At 38.9% G+C, this 14720-nt stretch overlaps 7 protein-coding genes and 1 non-coding gene across 8 annotated transcripts; 4 read left to right on the top strand and 4 right to left on the bottom strand.

The window, feature by feature from the left end:
- Positions 1-24: 24 nt before the first annotated feature.
- GTA1 (Gta1p) lies at positions 25-1950 on the bottom strand (the record flags this gene model as incomplete). Its single annotated transcript, XM_455835.1, has 1 exon — positions 25-1950. One exon carries the CDS (start codon positions 1948-1950, stop codon positions 25-27), a length of 1926 nt encoding a protein of 641 aa, XP_455835.1.
- Positions 1951-2742: 792 nt separating this feature from the next.
- Positions 2743-3162, bottom strand: IES6 (Ies6p; the record flags this gene model as incomplete). The annotated part of the gene is made up of 1 exon (XM_455834.1): positions 2743-3162. The coding sequence occupies one exon, from the start codon at positions 3160-3162 to the stop codon at positions 2743-2745; it is 420 nt and encodes a 139-aa protein (XP_455834.1).
- A 1163-nt stretch (positions 3163-4325) lies between these two features.
- On the top strand, positions 4326-5513 carry GLY1 (threonine aldolase GLY1; the record flags this gene model as incomplete). Its single annotated transcript, XM_455833.1, has 1 exon — positions 4326-5513. The coding sequence occupies one exon, from the start codon at positions 4326-4328 to the stop codon at positions 5511-5513; it is 1188 nt and encodes a 395-aa protein (XP_455833.1).
- Positions 5514-6929: 1416 nt separating this feature from the next.
- Positions 6930-8393, top strand: FRD1 (fumarate reductase; the record flags this gene model as incomplete). The annotated part of the gene is made up of 1 exon (XM_455832.1): positions 6930-8393. The coding sequence occupies one exon, from the start codon at positions 6930-6932 to the stop codon at positions 8391-8393; it is 1464 nt and encodes a 487-aa protein (XP_455832.1).
- Positions 8394-8688: 295 nt separating this feature from the next.
- Positions 8689-9099, top strand: TCA17 (Tca17p; the record flags this gene model as incomplete). The annotated part of the gene is made up of 1 exon (XM_455831.1): positions 8689-9099. The coding sequence occupies one exon, from the start codon at positions 8689-8691 to the stop codon at positions 9097-9099; it is 411 nt and encodes a 136-aa protein (XP_455831.1).
- Positions 9100-9144: 45 nt separating this feature from the next.
- On the bottom strand, positions 9145-10740 carry KLLA0_F16709g (lipase ROG1 family protein; the record flags this gene model as incomplete). Its single annotated transcript, XM_455830.1, has 1 exon — positions 9145-10740. The coding sequence occupies one exon, from the start codon at positions 10738-10740 to the stop codon at positions 9145-9147; it is 1596 nt and encodes a 531-aa protein (XP_455830.1).
- Positions 10741-11358: 618 nt separating this feature from the next.
- KLLA0_F16687r lies at positions 11359-11429 on the bottom strand. The gene has a single exon. It is a non-coding gene; the product is annotated as a tRNA-Gly (tRNA).
- Positions 11430-12227: 798 nt separating this feature from the next.
- Positions 12228-14696, top strand: TRZ1 (tRNase Z; the record flags this gene model as incomplete). Its single annotated transcript, XM_455829.1, has 1 exon — positions 12228-14696. The coding sequence occupies one exon, from the start codon at positions 12228-12230 to the stop codon at positions 14694-14696; it is 2469 nt and encodes an 822-aa protein (XP_455829.1).
- Positions 14697-14720: the final 24 nt, after the last annotated feature.

The raw sequence follows: 14720 nt of genomic DNA, 5'->3' as shown, positions 1-14720 counted from the left end.
ATTGTCAACTGGCTGGTTGAAGGTTTAACTAGCCTGTGAGTCATGACTTGGTAATTTAAACAACTGTGTCCCTCTGGCAAACAGTTTAGACATTCGACGAGTTGAACTTTCCTTTGGTCTCTCTGTTGCAGGTTCGCTAGGTATTTCGACAGGCTGGTTAAACACCCACGATTTCTGCTGACTATCAGTTCTCACATGGTTGGAAGAATGTGGTGAAGCAACAGTGCTGTCATTCCAGATGCTGTGGAAGGATGGCGAAAATGCCGTATCAGGCACAGAATGCATGCTTTTAGAAGGAATTACCATCGGTGATGATGCTGGACCATTGTTCAGTGCTGACTGGAAAGAGATAACGTCATCATTTTGAGGATCGTTAAGAACCCCCAAAATGTTTCTATCGGATTGTTTGAATTGTGGGGCAGGCGACAGAGATGATTGGGATGACCCGATAGACGCCATATGTTGAGGTGCTTGCTGCTGCAAATGGTGCTGCTGGCTTGATGGACTGAAAGGACGAGATATTTGACTCGAACTGTTCCAGTAGTCATCCAATTGGTCATTTGTGAAGGACAGCGTTGTTCTTGGTTTGTCACCAACATCAGAAACCATGTTTTCAAGAGCTGAGATCAGATGCGAGGAATCCTCATACTCAGTATTGTGGTAAAAAGTTTCATGACTTGACAAAGGAGGACTATGGGCGTGATCATGTGAGTGAGGAATCTGATTATGGTCAATATGCTGCTGCTGCTGCTGTCCTTGTTGCAGCCAAGAGCTAAATGGAGCAGAAGCGACGGTCTGCGCCAGCAAAGATCCAGATGTATTATAATTTGTATAGGAGGAAGGATCATGCAGGCGTAATTGATGCGCTTGGGGTTGATTCTGACCAGCAAGATCGCCATTAATACCGTGTTGTGAAGGTTGTTGAGACATCGAGTATGTCTGTAATGTAAGTTCATTCTTAAGTTGTGTATTTTCCGCCTGCATATCTTTCCATACTTTCTCCAATTGGTCAATTCTTTTGTTAAACAAATGTTTAGAGGCTTTCCATTGATTATCCAATTTAGAGTCCATGTCAATCTCCGATCTGATAGTTTGCACTAGTTGAGATTGCGACGGTAACGTATTCAATAGATCATCACCGCTTGAAGACAATAACCCTGACTTGGATAAAGTAGAATCATTAATTCTTTTCATCACTTGAGTCCAATTGATCGTTGTACCATCTGCTGATTGAACCTGGGTCGTTCCTGAACCGTTTGGTTCATTATCCATATGCTTTTTTAACTGTTTGAGTTTTTTATTTTCGTCCTCTTGTTCTATAATCACATTTTGTAATGTTTTTATTTGCCTGGACGTGGCCGAGATCTCATTGTTTAACTCTGTTAACATCTTTTCATATTTAATGTCTAATGTCGATTTTTTCTTATCAATATCATCAGTATTGGCCCAAGCTTCCATGTCAGAGTTCATTTTTGCTATCTTAGTTTCCAATTGTTTGATTGACCTTTCCAATTTTTCCCTTTTCAAATCATACAATACTTTTGATGATTCTAAAGAGTTGATTGTGGATTTCATAGATTTCTTCAATTCGATTTCATGATTCCATTGAACTTTAAAGTTATCAAGTTCCATTTGTAACTGCAGCTTCGTGTCATTGAAATCTTGTAAAGTCATCGAAAATTGCTGCAAGACATCATGCAAATCCTCTTGGGAACAAACTAAAATATTCTTCAAGTCTTGGATTGAAAACCCGTCTAGATCGTTAAGAGTAGTTAAAGAAGAATAAGAAGGGGTGATAGTTTTTGAGGATTGCGTAATCATCAGAGGCTTTCTCCATTTCACTTCTGCAGGTATCAGATGAGTTATATCTTCTATCACTTGAGCTTCTTCTGGGAAGTCTGGCGACATAGAAGCATCTGTGGTAAGTTTAGTATTAACAGGCAACGTCATGACAAACACATTAGGTAGCTTATTAGTGAAACCCAATTGGTTAACGGTGACCAGATCTATTTGGTACTGCTGCCCTGGCTTCAAACCCTGTAACGAAACACATGTGTAAGTTCTCTTCGTATTTGGAAAATTACCAACTAGCTTCCCGTTCAAGTAAAGTTTATACGATAGTACTTTGAATCTGTGATGCGATTCGTCTAGCCCTGTTGATGAATAGATACAATCAGGCTCATTCTCCCAATGTAGAGTTATAGTTTCTTGAGTAATCTTATCCACAGATACTTTGGTCGATTGTGGTAATTCGATATTCAACAAGCCAACAATCTTGAACACCGGAATATGTAAAAACTGGAAAAGTCTATACCATAATCAAACTGCGGCAAACAACGTGCAAGCAGCATAAGTGATCATAGCTGCCAAATATGCAAGCTGGATGTTTACAGTTCTGAGTGTTCCAGTCTCGGGATGGCGTCTTTGCGCCTTTATTAAATATGTACTTTTATAATTTTACCGATGATGTTTTCATTGATTCACCAAATGATTAATTTTAGTTCCCAGAACATTTTGTAAACTTTCCGATGTTGAAACTATAAAAAAACATCAACACCAAAACCTAGAAGGAAGAAGCACTCTACCGGAAAATGCTACCGTTTGTCATCGCAAGAGGTATACTAGAAGTAGAATGGAATTATGTCGCTTCTACATTTCGTAGATTTTTCCGAATGAATATCCATTAATTGACTATCCTATATAACTAATAAACTATGGTTTACACAACTTCAAAGGCCTAGATCATTTCAACACGAAATGATCACCTCTTAGCTTCAAGTACGCTTGTTCTGCGCCCGGTGCCATAGGTTTGATTATCAGCGAATATACCTCGCTGTTGTGGAACCTTAACCCGGTATTCGGAGCTTTATAGTGAGCCTTCAGGCCTGTCACATCACAGTACTTCTTTGCAGGTTTAGTAGACGGATATGCCTGTACGTTAAAGTATGATAATCTGGTTCTATTTTGGTCTGGGTCTTCAGGTTCTCCATCCTGTTTTTCCTTTGTATTTGTAAGACGTTTCCATTCGTCTGAAATCAACTGTCTCGCATTCTTGTTACGCTTCAGATGCTTGTGCCATGTCGGTTGTTTGAATCGTAGTCCTGTTGTGTCGTTCTGAGCAGCAACATGCTTCAAGAATTCAATCCTATCCATTCCGTCCATGGCAAGCGAATATAATTTCTATCACGTCAACTCGCAACTAAACTATTGTACTAACGAACAATTGCGGTTTCAACATCGATCTTTAACTGATCTTAGTTCTGATGTCTGTTTTAATCTCTGTTCTAATATGATAGATATTATCAAGAAAAGGGTATTCCAGTCTTCAGGTCACGTGATTCAGAACTAAGCGAGATAGAGAAAAGCGACCCACGTGACTCACTTCCTGTCCGCCGAATGCGGCGGCAATTCCGTTTCCGCCCCACCGGTGGACGGGAAGCGTGGGCTGGCTGCCCACGACGGTAATTTCCTATTTAGGAAATTACCGTACGCGAACCTTAACTAACTTACTCACTTATTCAGCCACATGCTCTTTCACCTTCATAGAATAGAGAAAAAGAAATCAAAGGACAAAGACAAAAGAAACAACATATGCTCACTTGGTCACTTTTCCTTTCTTTTTCATCTCTTACCCGGCTGTTACGCACCACCTTATGTACCCTGAAAAACATGACACTGCACAGGAACCGCCTATAAGTCACTGCTAGGGCGAGACTGGGACCGTAGGAAATTTTCGCCAGGTTTCTCTCTCGGCAAGGATTAGCGACAGAAATGGAAAAATGCACCTGTCTAAACCTTATAACCTAGAGGGAATTCTCTGAGTTAGGCTGGAGCCAGGCAAGAGGCTTTTTTTTCTTTCTTATTGACTTTTCAGTTGCTGAAGTGAATGAAAGTAGCCAATGGTTTCTTGACAATTTTTCAATAAGCATTTCCCACCACTACCAGTGTAAACTGCTCTAGGGCATTCTGCTCGGTTAACCCGGCCAAGGGTTTTTGGCTACTGGCTCTTGCTCTTCTTCCTTTTTTTGTTTTTTCTGTTTGTTGCCTCAATGCTGGAAAAAGTTGAAGCAGTGAAATATTTCAGGTCGAGTTACTCATCGGCAGTTTGAGTGATAAATATTGTTTGATTATAAATGGTGAGAGCAGTATATAAAAATCATATATAGCAAAGGATCAAACCTAACGGGTTATATTTTGTATTTAGTCACTTTGTTTATATATAATATACTTTATTGACTTAAGTGAATCCACAACAACATTACCAGTTCCATTTTATTTTAGGTTCAACCCCTCCAATAAAACTAAATCACATCAATTCAACATAAATGACTGCTTCTGATAAGAAATCTACTGCTGCTGCTCCTTCAGAGCCAGCTTACACCTCAGCTGCCAATGACCTTCGGTCTGATACTTTCACCACTCCAACTAAGGAAATGTTGGAAGCTGCTTTCAATGCTTCCATCGGTGATGCAGTCTATAACGAAGACGTCGACACCATTGAGCTAGAAACCGTCGTAGCTCGTTTAGCTGGTAAAGAAGCCGGGTTATTCTGTGTCTCTGGTACTTTATCGAACCAAATTGGTTTGAGAACGCATCTATTCCAACCTCCATACTCTATCTTGTGTGATTACAGAGCTCATGTTTATACTCATGAAGCAGCTGGGTTGGCAATCTTGTCTCAAGCGATGGTCACTCCGGTGATCCCATCTAACGGTGATTATATGACTTTGGAAGATATCAAGGCTCATTACATCCCGGACGACGGGGATATTCACGGTGCGCCAACAAGAGTGTTATCGTTGGAAAACACTTTGCACGGTATCGTTTACCCATTGGAAGAATTGATCCGTATCAAAGGGTGGTGTTTGGAAAACGATATCAAATTACACTGTGACGGTGCTAGAATTTGGAACGCAGTTGTCGAATCCGGTGTCTCTTTGAAACAGTACGGTGAAATTTTCGACTCTATCTCCATTTGTCTATCTAAGTCCATGGGTGCTCCAATGGGGTCTGTTCTTGTTGGTAGCAACAAGTTTGTCAAGAAATGTAACCATTTCAGAAAACAACAAGGTGGTGGTGTTAGACAATCAGGTATTATGTGCAGAATGGCACTTTGCGCTGTGAACGGTGACTGGAAGACTAAGATGGGATACTCTCACCAGTTGGCCCACGAATTGGCTAAATTCTGTAAAGATAACGGTATTCCATTGGAGTCTCCAGCTGACACCAACTTCGTCTTCTTGGACTTGCAAAAGGCAAAGATGAACCCAGACGTTCTTGTCAAGAAAGGTTTGAAATATGGGGTCAAATTGATGGGTGGTAGAGTTTCTTTCCACTACCAAGTCACCAGAGAAACTTTGGAAAATGTTAAGTCTGCTGTCTTGGAAACTTTCCAATACGCAAAGGAAAACCCATTCGACACTAACGGTCCAACAAAAATCTACCGTAGTGAATCTACTGATTTTGATATCCATGGTAACCCTATCAGTGATATCAAGACTTACAAGTACTGATTGTACTTACTGGCTTTCACGCGTTATGGTTTGCATATCATTCTTTTAATTGTTACACGCACTATTAATTACACACATTATTGGCATTATCGGATTAAATTTAAATGTTTCTTCTACCATATGAAGGGTAGACAAATGTCCTGAAGCGGCTGCTCGTGATTTCACTGAGAAATTCTTGAGAAGATGCCTCTTTTTTCAATAAAGGACGTATGCTAATTGGATACACGGACAAACAGTAATACTTTCTTCTCTTATTGAAGAAAATAAGCGTTACTTTACTATTGGAATTGCATTCTCCAATGAGGTTGAACTATTCTGACAACATCACCATGCGAATGTGGCACCTTTGCTGTCTCATTCGTTTCTTGACAAGAAAGAGCACTTTTGAAATACTTTGTGTATTTCAAGTCGGTGGTTCAACATCCAAGACTACACGTGCTATTGATCAGTACAATGTCATCGTTTTGTACTTCCTACATGGCTGGGTCACTAGCGAGTCTTGGATTCCGTTTAAAAATCCATATTTTTCTCTTATGATCTAACTTCCTATGGTTGTTATCGTATTTTATTATTCAAATGGAATGATTCACAGATATTAATCTATCTAACATATACATTTGAGGACCATTGGTACAAGCAGCGCTTGGACTACCCTATTGCAGAGGGACAAAGGTGGTTTCAGAGATGTACAACACTCTAGCATTCTGTTTTTGTAATTCAGAAGCAATGAGATCAGCATCCTTGGAATCGACTGATATGTTTGGTTCGTTTGGTTTCATTATTTCTCTCTTACCTCACTTATACTTCGAAGAAGTTGGCTCTATATATGAGGTTGGTGACAATACGAAAAGCAAGTATCGCTTTGTTCGAATGAAGTTATAGAATATGTGCAGATACGTTTTGCAAACGACTCGCATAGTTTTCATTCGAAAAAGCTCAAAAAGGCACATTTTCAATGCCTCACTTTCTCCTCATTCAACTTTGCTCTTTCTAATGTTTGGGAGATTGACTACATACGGCTTTAAGTCGCCATCGACCACAGTTATTGACTTAAATGAGTCGAACACTAATGGTTTCTACACAGCGTAAACTCCTTTGTAAAGTATATCCAAATATATAGACTTCACTTCAACTGAAATATATTTTACATTCAGAAAATGTGAACTCGGGTGTCATTTCATGTGTCATCATCATGAAATACTGGAATCTCTGAGACATGCATAGGGAGCAATGGAACGTTTTGTCGTTTCAGCCGTTCAGTGGTATCGTTCTTTTTTCTTGGATCAGCTGTTGTCTGCCATTTTCACCTGTTAGGAAAAAAAAAAGGGTTCTGAAGTATAAAAAGTGGTATCAGCGAGATTTCAGCATGAGTCCGTTCACATTTGATCAGCGATGATAAGCAGGGTATATTTTTAAATGCGACAACGATACCTTAAAATACTTTTACTTTTTGTTGTTGTATATTTGGTCTACTCGTTGTTTTCAAAGAATCAAGCAACCATGTCTAAACCCGTTGTAGTTATAGGATCAGGATTAGCTGGATTAACGACCTCTACCCAACTAGTGAAGTTTAATATTCCAATAGTTTTATTGGAAAAGACAGGAAGCATTGGTGGTAATTCGATCAAGGCGTCAAGCGGTATTAATGGTGCTGGTACCGACACTCAAGAAAAACTTAAGATAATTGATAATCCGGAGTTATTTGCAGATGATACGATCAAATCTGCTAGAGGGAAAGGTATTGTGACATTGATGGAGAAGTTGGCCAAAGATTCAGCGAATGCTATTTCTTGGCTACAAACTGAGCATCAGATTCCGTTGGATAAACTTGCCCAATTGGGTGGTCATTCGGTTTCAAGAACCCATAGATCTAGCGGGAAACTGCCACCCGGTTTCCAGATTGTAGACACTTTGAAAAAATCGTTACAATCGTATGGCGCAGATCTCGTCAAGATCCAATTGAATAGCAAGGTAATTGATGTCAAACTTGATGAGAATAATAAGGTAAATGGTGTAGTCTACGAGGATTCAGAAGGAACACATTCCATTGAAACAAACAATGTCGTGTTCTGTACAGGTGGATTTGGTTTCAACAAGAAGTTGTTGGAAAAATATGCCCCACATCTAGTCGATTTACCAACCACAAACGGTGATCAGACTTTGGGTGAAGGGCAGGTTTTACTAGAAAGGCTAGGTGCTAAATTAATTGATATGGACCAAATTCAGGTTCATCCAACAGGCTTTGTCGATCCTAATGACCCTGAGTCCAACTGGAAATTCTTGGCTGCTGAAGCTTTAAGAGGTTTGGGTGGTATCTTATTGAACCCTGACACAGGTTTGAGGTTTACCAATGAACTAAACACTCGTGACACTGTTACTGCAGCTATTCAATCCAAATGCAAATCACAAACTGCCTGGATGGTCATGAGTGAGGATCTATATGGAAATTATAAGCCAAATCTTGACTTCTACATGTTCAAGAAATTAGTAACAAAAACAACTGTTGCAGATTTTGCCAAAGATTTGCCAATTGATGCCAATACCTTGATCTCTGAATTGGTCACTTATTCGGACATTTCAAAGGAAGACCAATTTGGTCGTACTCATAGGGAAAATCAATTTGCATCCACTCTTTCGGAGGATTCTACCATTTTCGTGGGCAAAATCACTCCAGTAGTTCATTTCACCATGGGTGGTGCAAAGATTGACGAACAGTCTCGTGTGCTAAATGCTGAAGGTAATCCGATTGCTACTGGAATTTACGCCGCCGGTGAAGTTTCCGGTGGCGTTCACGGTGCCAACAGATTAGGTGGTTCCTCCTTGTTAGAATGTGTCGTATTTGGCAGACAGGCTGCTAGATCAATTAAGGCTAGTTTGTGAATGTTTGGCGACTGCAGAAAATGAGTCTCGCAATGAAGGAGATCTTCAACAACTACCCGTGGTTTATAGATAACCAGAACTTACTATGATACGTTGTATATCTTCCTCTGTATCAAATATATGTATGTATGTATGTGCATGTATGAATTTTAATGAAATGGCTAAAGAACTGAACGATGAAAGATCTGAAAATGAAGTATAATAATGCTAGCTTCACTTCACAGAAAGATACTAGGACAAAAGAATAATAAGTAAAGTGGACGCTAGTTTACCGGGGAGATACAACTTGACAGATATGACAACCTCGACGGCAGATAAGATGCTGAAAACGCTATTCGTATCTCTCTTAGACAAAAATGATAGACCTTTACTTGTGCATGCAATGGATACAGAATCATCTCAGCTTGAGATCAAATACAATGTCTTATCAAATTTGGCATTAGACTATTTCGGCGAGACAACAAAAGGTAACATGGACGCCCCACCGTTCTACTTGTTTGAAATGCACGAGATCGTTGTCTATGGGGAATATTTGGGCCAAAAGGGTCTGAAGATTGTAATTGGTTTCAATATGCGCGAGGATGATGCTATCGTACCCTTCTTCCAGAAAGTCAAATTATATTATTTGAAAAGTGTGATAAATCCTTTCAATGATGACTGGATAAATCAAATTAGACACAAGTTAGATACGTTACAGTTGGATTAGTGTTTTTTTTTTTCATTTATCTATCAAAGCCAGTGATTATCACTATTATGCAAGTTGAAATACATTGTCCACGAAATGTTGCAAAACTATATGACCCTCGACAAAATTAGGGTCAGCATGTCTGATAATCGATGCAGCGTGTGTGCTTGGTGTTTTGCGAATATAGATAGGGAATTTGGACCAAGAGAGTTTATTCAAGGATTCGATAATATCCAATTGGTTCTTGCTGATGTTCAAGCTAAAGTTTGAAAGCAATTTGAACAGCTCGCCCTCATCGTTGAAATTATCACTGGAAACGTTTGGTTTTTTCATCGAGATGAGCTCTTCTACTGAATACTGTTCCAACTCCCTTATTGTCACGTCTACTTTCGGATCATGTTCATAGATGCTATCCTTATCGTTGATGTTTTCTACCGTTGCAGTTCGCGTTTCTTTCCTTTCAATTGCGTCGAACAAACTTTCAATTAAATTATCTCTCTGATCGGTCAAAGAGTGTTCGATTCGAAGTTCGTAGTTACTTTCGGCTGGCTCAAACAAAGTGGGTGATGATATGGAAAACGTATCGTCGTTGGACTCAGTCCTGTCGGTTGAAATATCAAGCACTTCGGTTATAAAATACATGGAATATTTCCTTGCAAATGTAGTGGCCCTAACGGTAGATTTACAAGTTTCCATTATACCAGATATGATAAACCAGATAAACCAAAGTGGGGTAATGATGATTAAGTTAATAAAGACAGCAATCCACCGTAACATCTTACTGAACCAGTAATTCAAGAAATAATAGTCCTGTGGATCTATTTCGTTTTCCTTTCGTAACTCTTCCAATTCGTCATAAGATGAATCCATTTCATCGGCAACAGGTGCGATGAACAAAGGTGAGTTATGATTCAAGATCACGGGCTCATATCCTTGAACAAATTGGAACCTTCCAAGGCCGTTCCTTTCATTGACATCGAAGAATGGGTCATTTTTTGAGATACCCGAAGTCCACCACGCGGTTCTCTTGTCGTTAATAATATTTGCATATAAGGCTCTGTATTTGAATTGTTTCAGCGCTTTATAAAATACCGAACTTGGTGAACTCATCACGTATAACAAAGGATAACCATTATATTTATCTTTTAAGAACATCTGTTTCCCACTATTCCCCAACACTAATGGAACGATAATGTTAAATAGGTTCACTGCTACGTTATTACCGGGAGCTAAGACCCCAACATGAGGGGTGCAAAAAGTGATGAAATTGACAAGCTCTATATCGTTCTTCTTGAACGTCTGCGCCTGGTACAAAACACCCAACGCATATCTACAGATTAACCCACCTAGAGAATACCCAATTAACGAAAATTTCACTACATGATCGCTTCCGTAATGGTTAATCTGATCCTTGATCTCTTTAGAGACTCTTATACCACAAACATCGATTCCGTCGTAAGTCTTATAACCCTCGTTCAGATGAGTTTGATGAACAACTATCATCTCATTAAGAGATTTGTGGCCAGCGCTGGAATCATTCAACGATAACAAATAGTTACATATCTCATTCATATGAGACCGGTTACCCCACAATCCATGGACCAAAACAACTAAATGAATCTTTGCACCTTTATTCTCGAGAGACCCATCAGCTTGTGGCATTTCGTTTCTTAGTTTCCAACAGATACTAATAAATATACGAGCTGTAGGTCTAAGATGTCGCAGAGAAGTATATGGACTATTTTTACTTCTATAACTTTTAAATTAAAAGTTTATTATGTCAAGAATGCAATAACAAATTGCCGTAAGCAAGTAACCTAAAAGTATAATAAGTCTATAGCACACGCACCCAATTACACCCTTGATAGAGCTGGTTCACAATTGTTCGGTACACATGTATCGGATAATAAAGGGGTAAGTTGATGGAAGAGTTGCTTCCTTCAAATGCAAAAGTATCACCCTTTTATATATGCGGCCCAGGAATTTTTTTCACATTTCGTCATTTTCAGCAGGCTTCAGTGATATTCTATGGAAACTTTAAACAAACCATTGTGGAAGTAAGATCTCCGATAAGGGAAAAGTGAAACGGCTGATAAGATAAAGGGTTCTTCTGTATGGGGAAACAAGGGTGCATAATAGAGAAACCACTAATTCGTTTGAAGTTATAGGAAGACAAAAAAAAGGTAACATGGCTTGTAATTGCATAGTATGGTTCCAGAATTTGTATTGTGGTATAAGAGATGTGCTTTATGTAATAGATAACAAAAAGGAAGAAGAAAATGCGCCAGCCGGGAATCGAACCCGGGGCCTCAGTATGGGAAACTGAGATTTTACCACTAAACCACTAGCGCGTTCTATAGTTGGTTTTGCCAAGGTTGAAATCCTTTATCAAAGCAGAATTATTGAAACGGATCATAAACTATGATCGGGTAACTACCAATGTAATAGGCGGTTAAGTATCAAGATGATACATAAGGATTGTTTCTAGTTGAAACATCATTAACCAATCTGAGTTATTATATAAGGAGGTATTAGATCTGGACAAAGACGATCAACACAGTCATGACAGATCACCAGGTGCATCAACATACATTACTAGATATATAGCTAATAAACACTATGGATTCACCAGATACCAAAGATTTTAATTTAACAACACGTGACTGGAAATATCAGATTCATCAACAGAAATTGTCTGTTTTTATGAAAAATCTAATTCAGTTCCATGTATTATTTTTTGTAGTGAAGTTGTTTAAAGTGAGAAGTAGTGATGCGATGAGATGACATGACATGAGGTGAAATATGAGATATCATCACTGGGATAAAAGGGTGTTATTATTCAACCTGTTGGTGTTTATAGCGACCGGATATCCGTATACTTTTTTTTTTCCTGAGTTTCTTTCACACCGTAAACTTCGCATCAACAGAATACTATTAGGCTAGGTTTGAGTTTACTGGCCCTACAGCATCTGCTTCTGCTGTTTATATTTTTTTTACTTCATTGGATCCTTTTAGAACCCTGCGGTTTCATATTGTTTCCCAAGTTGCGTTACTTGAGTTTTTCTACCAGTGCACTAGTGACCAGACGGTTTCTTGAATCCTCAGTCAAGAAGAGATCATCCAGACCATCCCAACAAAGATTAAATACAATGTACCAGTTGATTCCAATTACACATCCCTGTTTGGATACTAAGCAGCCATTGCTACTGCTTCAGTCTGATCATGGTGATAAATACTTCTTCGGTAAGATAGGAGAAGGTTCTCAAAGAGCCTGTAATGAGTCAAAGGTTAAGTTCGGGAAATTGAACGGAATATTTTTAACAGGTGAGATGGATTATTCCTGCATCGGTGGGTTACCAGGGTTAATCTTGACTGCTAGTGATCAGGGGAAAAAAGATATAAGCATTTTTTATGGATCTAATATCTTGGATTACGTGGTTAGTACTTGGAGATATTTTGTGTTCAGGTTCGGTTTGGATTTAAAGGTTTCCACGTTGAAAAATTCGGAATGTTATCAGGACTCTACTATTACTGTAAAATCAATCGTCATTAGCAATAGTGCAAATGTAGATCAATGTGTACAACAACATCAGTCGCTCGGTTTTACTAATGGCTTGAAGAATATCATCGCTCGTATGTTCCCTGAAGTAAATCCCACAGATGAACAGGATCCTTCTGCAAATAGCACGTTAAATGTTGATATACCGCCTGAAGCCATTGGAGCCAAGAATCTGACGACGTCTTACGAGCTTACCTTCCCAGCTGTTAGAGGTAAGTTCAACGTGGAAGAAGCTAAAAGATTGGGGGTACCTAAAGGTAGACTTTATGCCGAGTTGGCTAAGGGTAATAGTATCACTTTAGAAGATGGCACTGTAATCAACTCCGATCAGGTGTTGAGTGAAACTAGGAACTTTGGGAAAGTTTTGGTCTTGGATATTCCATCAAACAAATACATTCCTCGATTCATTGATGAATTTAAAAATTATCCTACGGATCAATTGTCAGCTATCTACTACTTCCTTGGCGATGAGGTTACCATCACCGATGATTTATTCCAATTTTTTGATACGTTCAGCGATGATCAAATCCAGCATTATGTATCTCATTCCTCAATTTCTCCAAACACCATAGCATACGAAAGCGCAGCAATTGCAACTTTAAAGTTGAAAGCATTGCAAGTAGAAAGTTATAACATTCCCATTACCGATAGAGTTTACTCCCGGGAGTTTTTCCACTGCTTCCCAAAAGACCTACCAGAAGGATCATCATTAGTTCAACAACAAGAACATGTGCCATCATGTTTGGTGAAAAACGAGAATATGCATGTCTTTGAGAAGATGAAAGGAATAGCCTTGGAACCTTTCACTGTTGGTAAAGAAAATATGGTCATACATGAATCTCAGTTGCCCACAGCCAAGCAGAGCTCAACGATTGATGAATTGTATGAGTCTCATGTGGTTCCATTATGCATTGAAGGTTCGTCTTTAGAACGCACCGTACATGAACAAGTACACGTCAATAACTTTGATAATAAAACTAAATTGAATGAAATTGAAATAATTTCCCTTGGAACTGGTAGTGCATTGCCATCTAAGTACCGTAATGTTATTTCAACATTAGTGAAGATACCGTATACTGAAGTCGATGGCACTGTTGTGAACCGTTCTATCCTTCTCGATGCAGGGGAAAATACTTTGGGTACCATTCACCGTACCATACCTGATATTGATGTACCGAAGCTTTTCAGAGATGTAAAGTTGATATATCTAAGTCATCTCCATGCTGATCACCATTTGGGTATAGCAAGTCTCATTAAAGAATGGTATAAACACAACAAGCACACTGCCGATAAACTTTACGTTATTACGCCATGGCAGTATAACATATTTGTTCGAGAATGGTTTAGTCTAGAAGATCCAGCTATACTTTCAAGGATAGAGTACATAAGCTGCGAACATCTAAAAGCAGGAGACGATATCAGAAAGCAAACAAAGCCATTATCCATGGATGTCGATGGAACTTATGCTACAAAAGGAAGAAAGGATTTGGAACATGACGAAGAAAGTGCTGTCAAAGATACCGCAAAGATCAAAAAGTTGATGCAAAACTTACGCTTAATGTCATTTAGAACATGTCCGGCAATACACTGCGATTGGGCATATTGTAATTCCATTTCTTTCTTCCTGAGTGCAAGAAGTAAAGAGCTCTTCAAACTTTCATACTCTGGTGATACAAGACCGAACTTCAATCAGTTCGCAAGAGGAATAGGTAAAAACTCCGATCTATTGATTCATGAGGCAACCTTGGAAAATGAATTAAAAGTTGAAGCTATGAAAAAAAGACATAGTACCATTAATGAGGCTATAAAAGTTTCAAACACGATGAATGCAAGAAAACTCTTGCTAACGCATTTCTCACAAAGATACCCAAAGGTCCCGAATACCAACCGTAGTATCAAGTTGAACGCCAGAGAATTATGTTTTGCCTTTGATGGGATGATCGTTTCATTCAACGAGCTAGGTAAACAACAAGACAAAATAGATCTACTTGGCAGCATCTTTGTCGAAGAAGAAAATGATGCCAAAAAAGAAGACGTTAAGGGTTTAGGAAATATATAATACAAATGACAGTAAACCATTATT

Source organism: Kluyveromyces lactis, assembly GCF_000002515.2.
Source record: "Kluyveromyces lactis strain NRRL Y-1140 chromosome F complete sequence".
In the NCBI taxonomy this organism is placed as follows: Eukaryota; Fungi; Ascomycota; class Saccharomycetes; order Saccharomycetales; family Saccharomycetaceae; genus Kluyveromyces; species Kluyveromyces lactis.
Note: the sequence above shows the minus strand (reverse complement) of the source record. Positions and strands in the feature narration are given on the sequence as shown.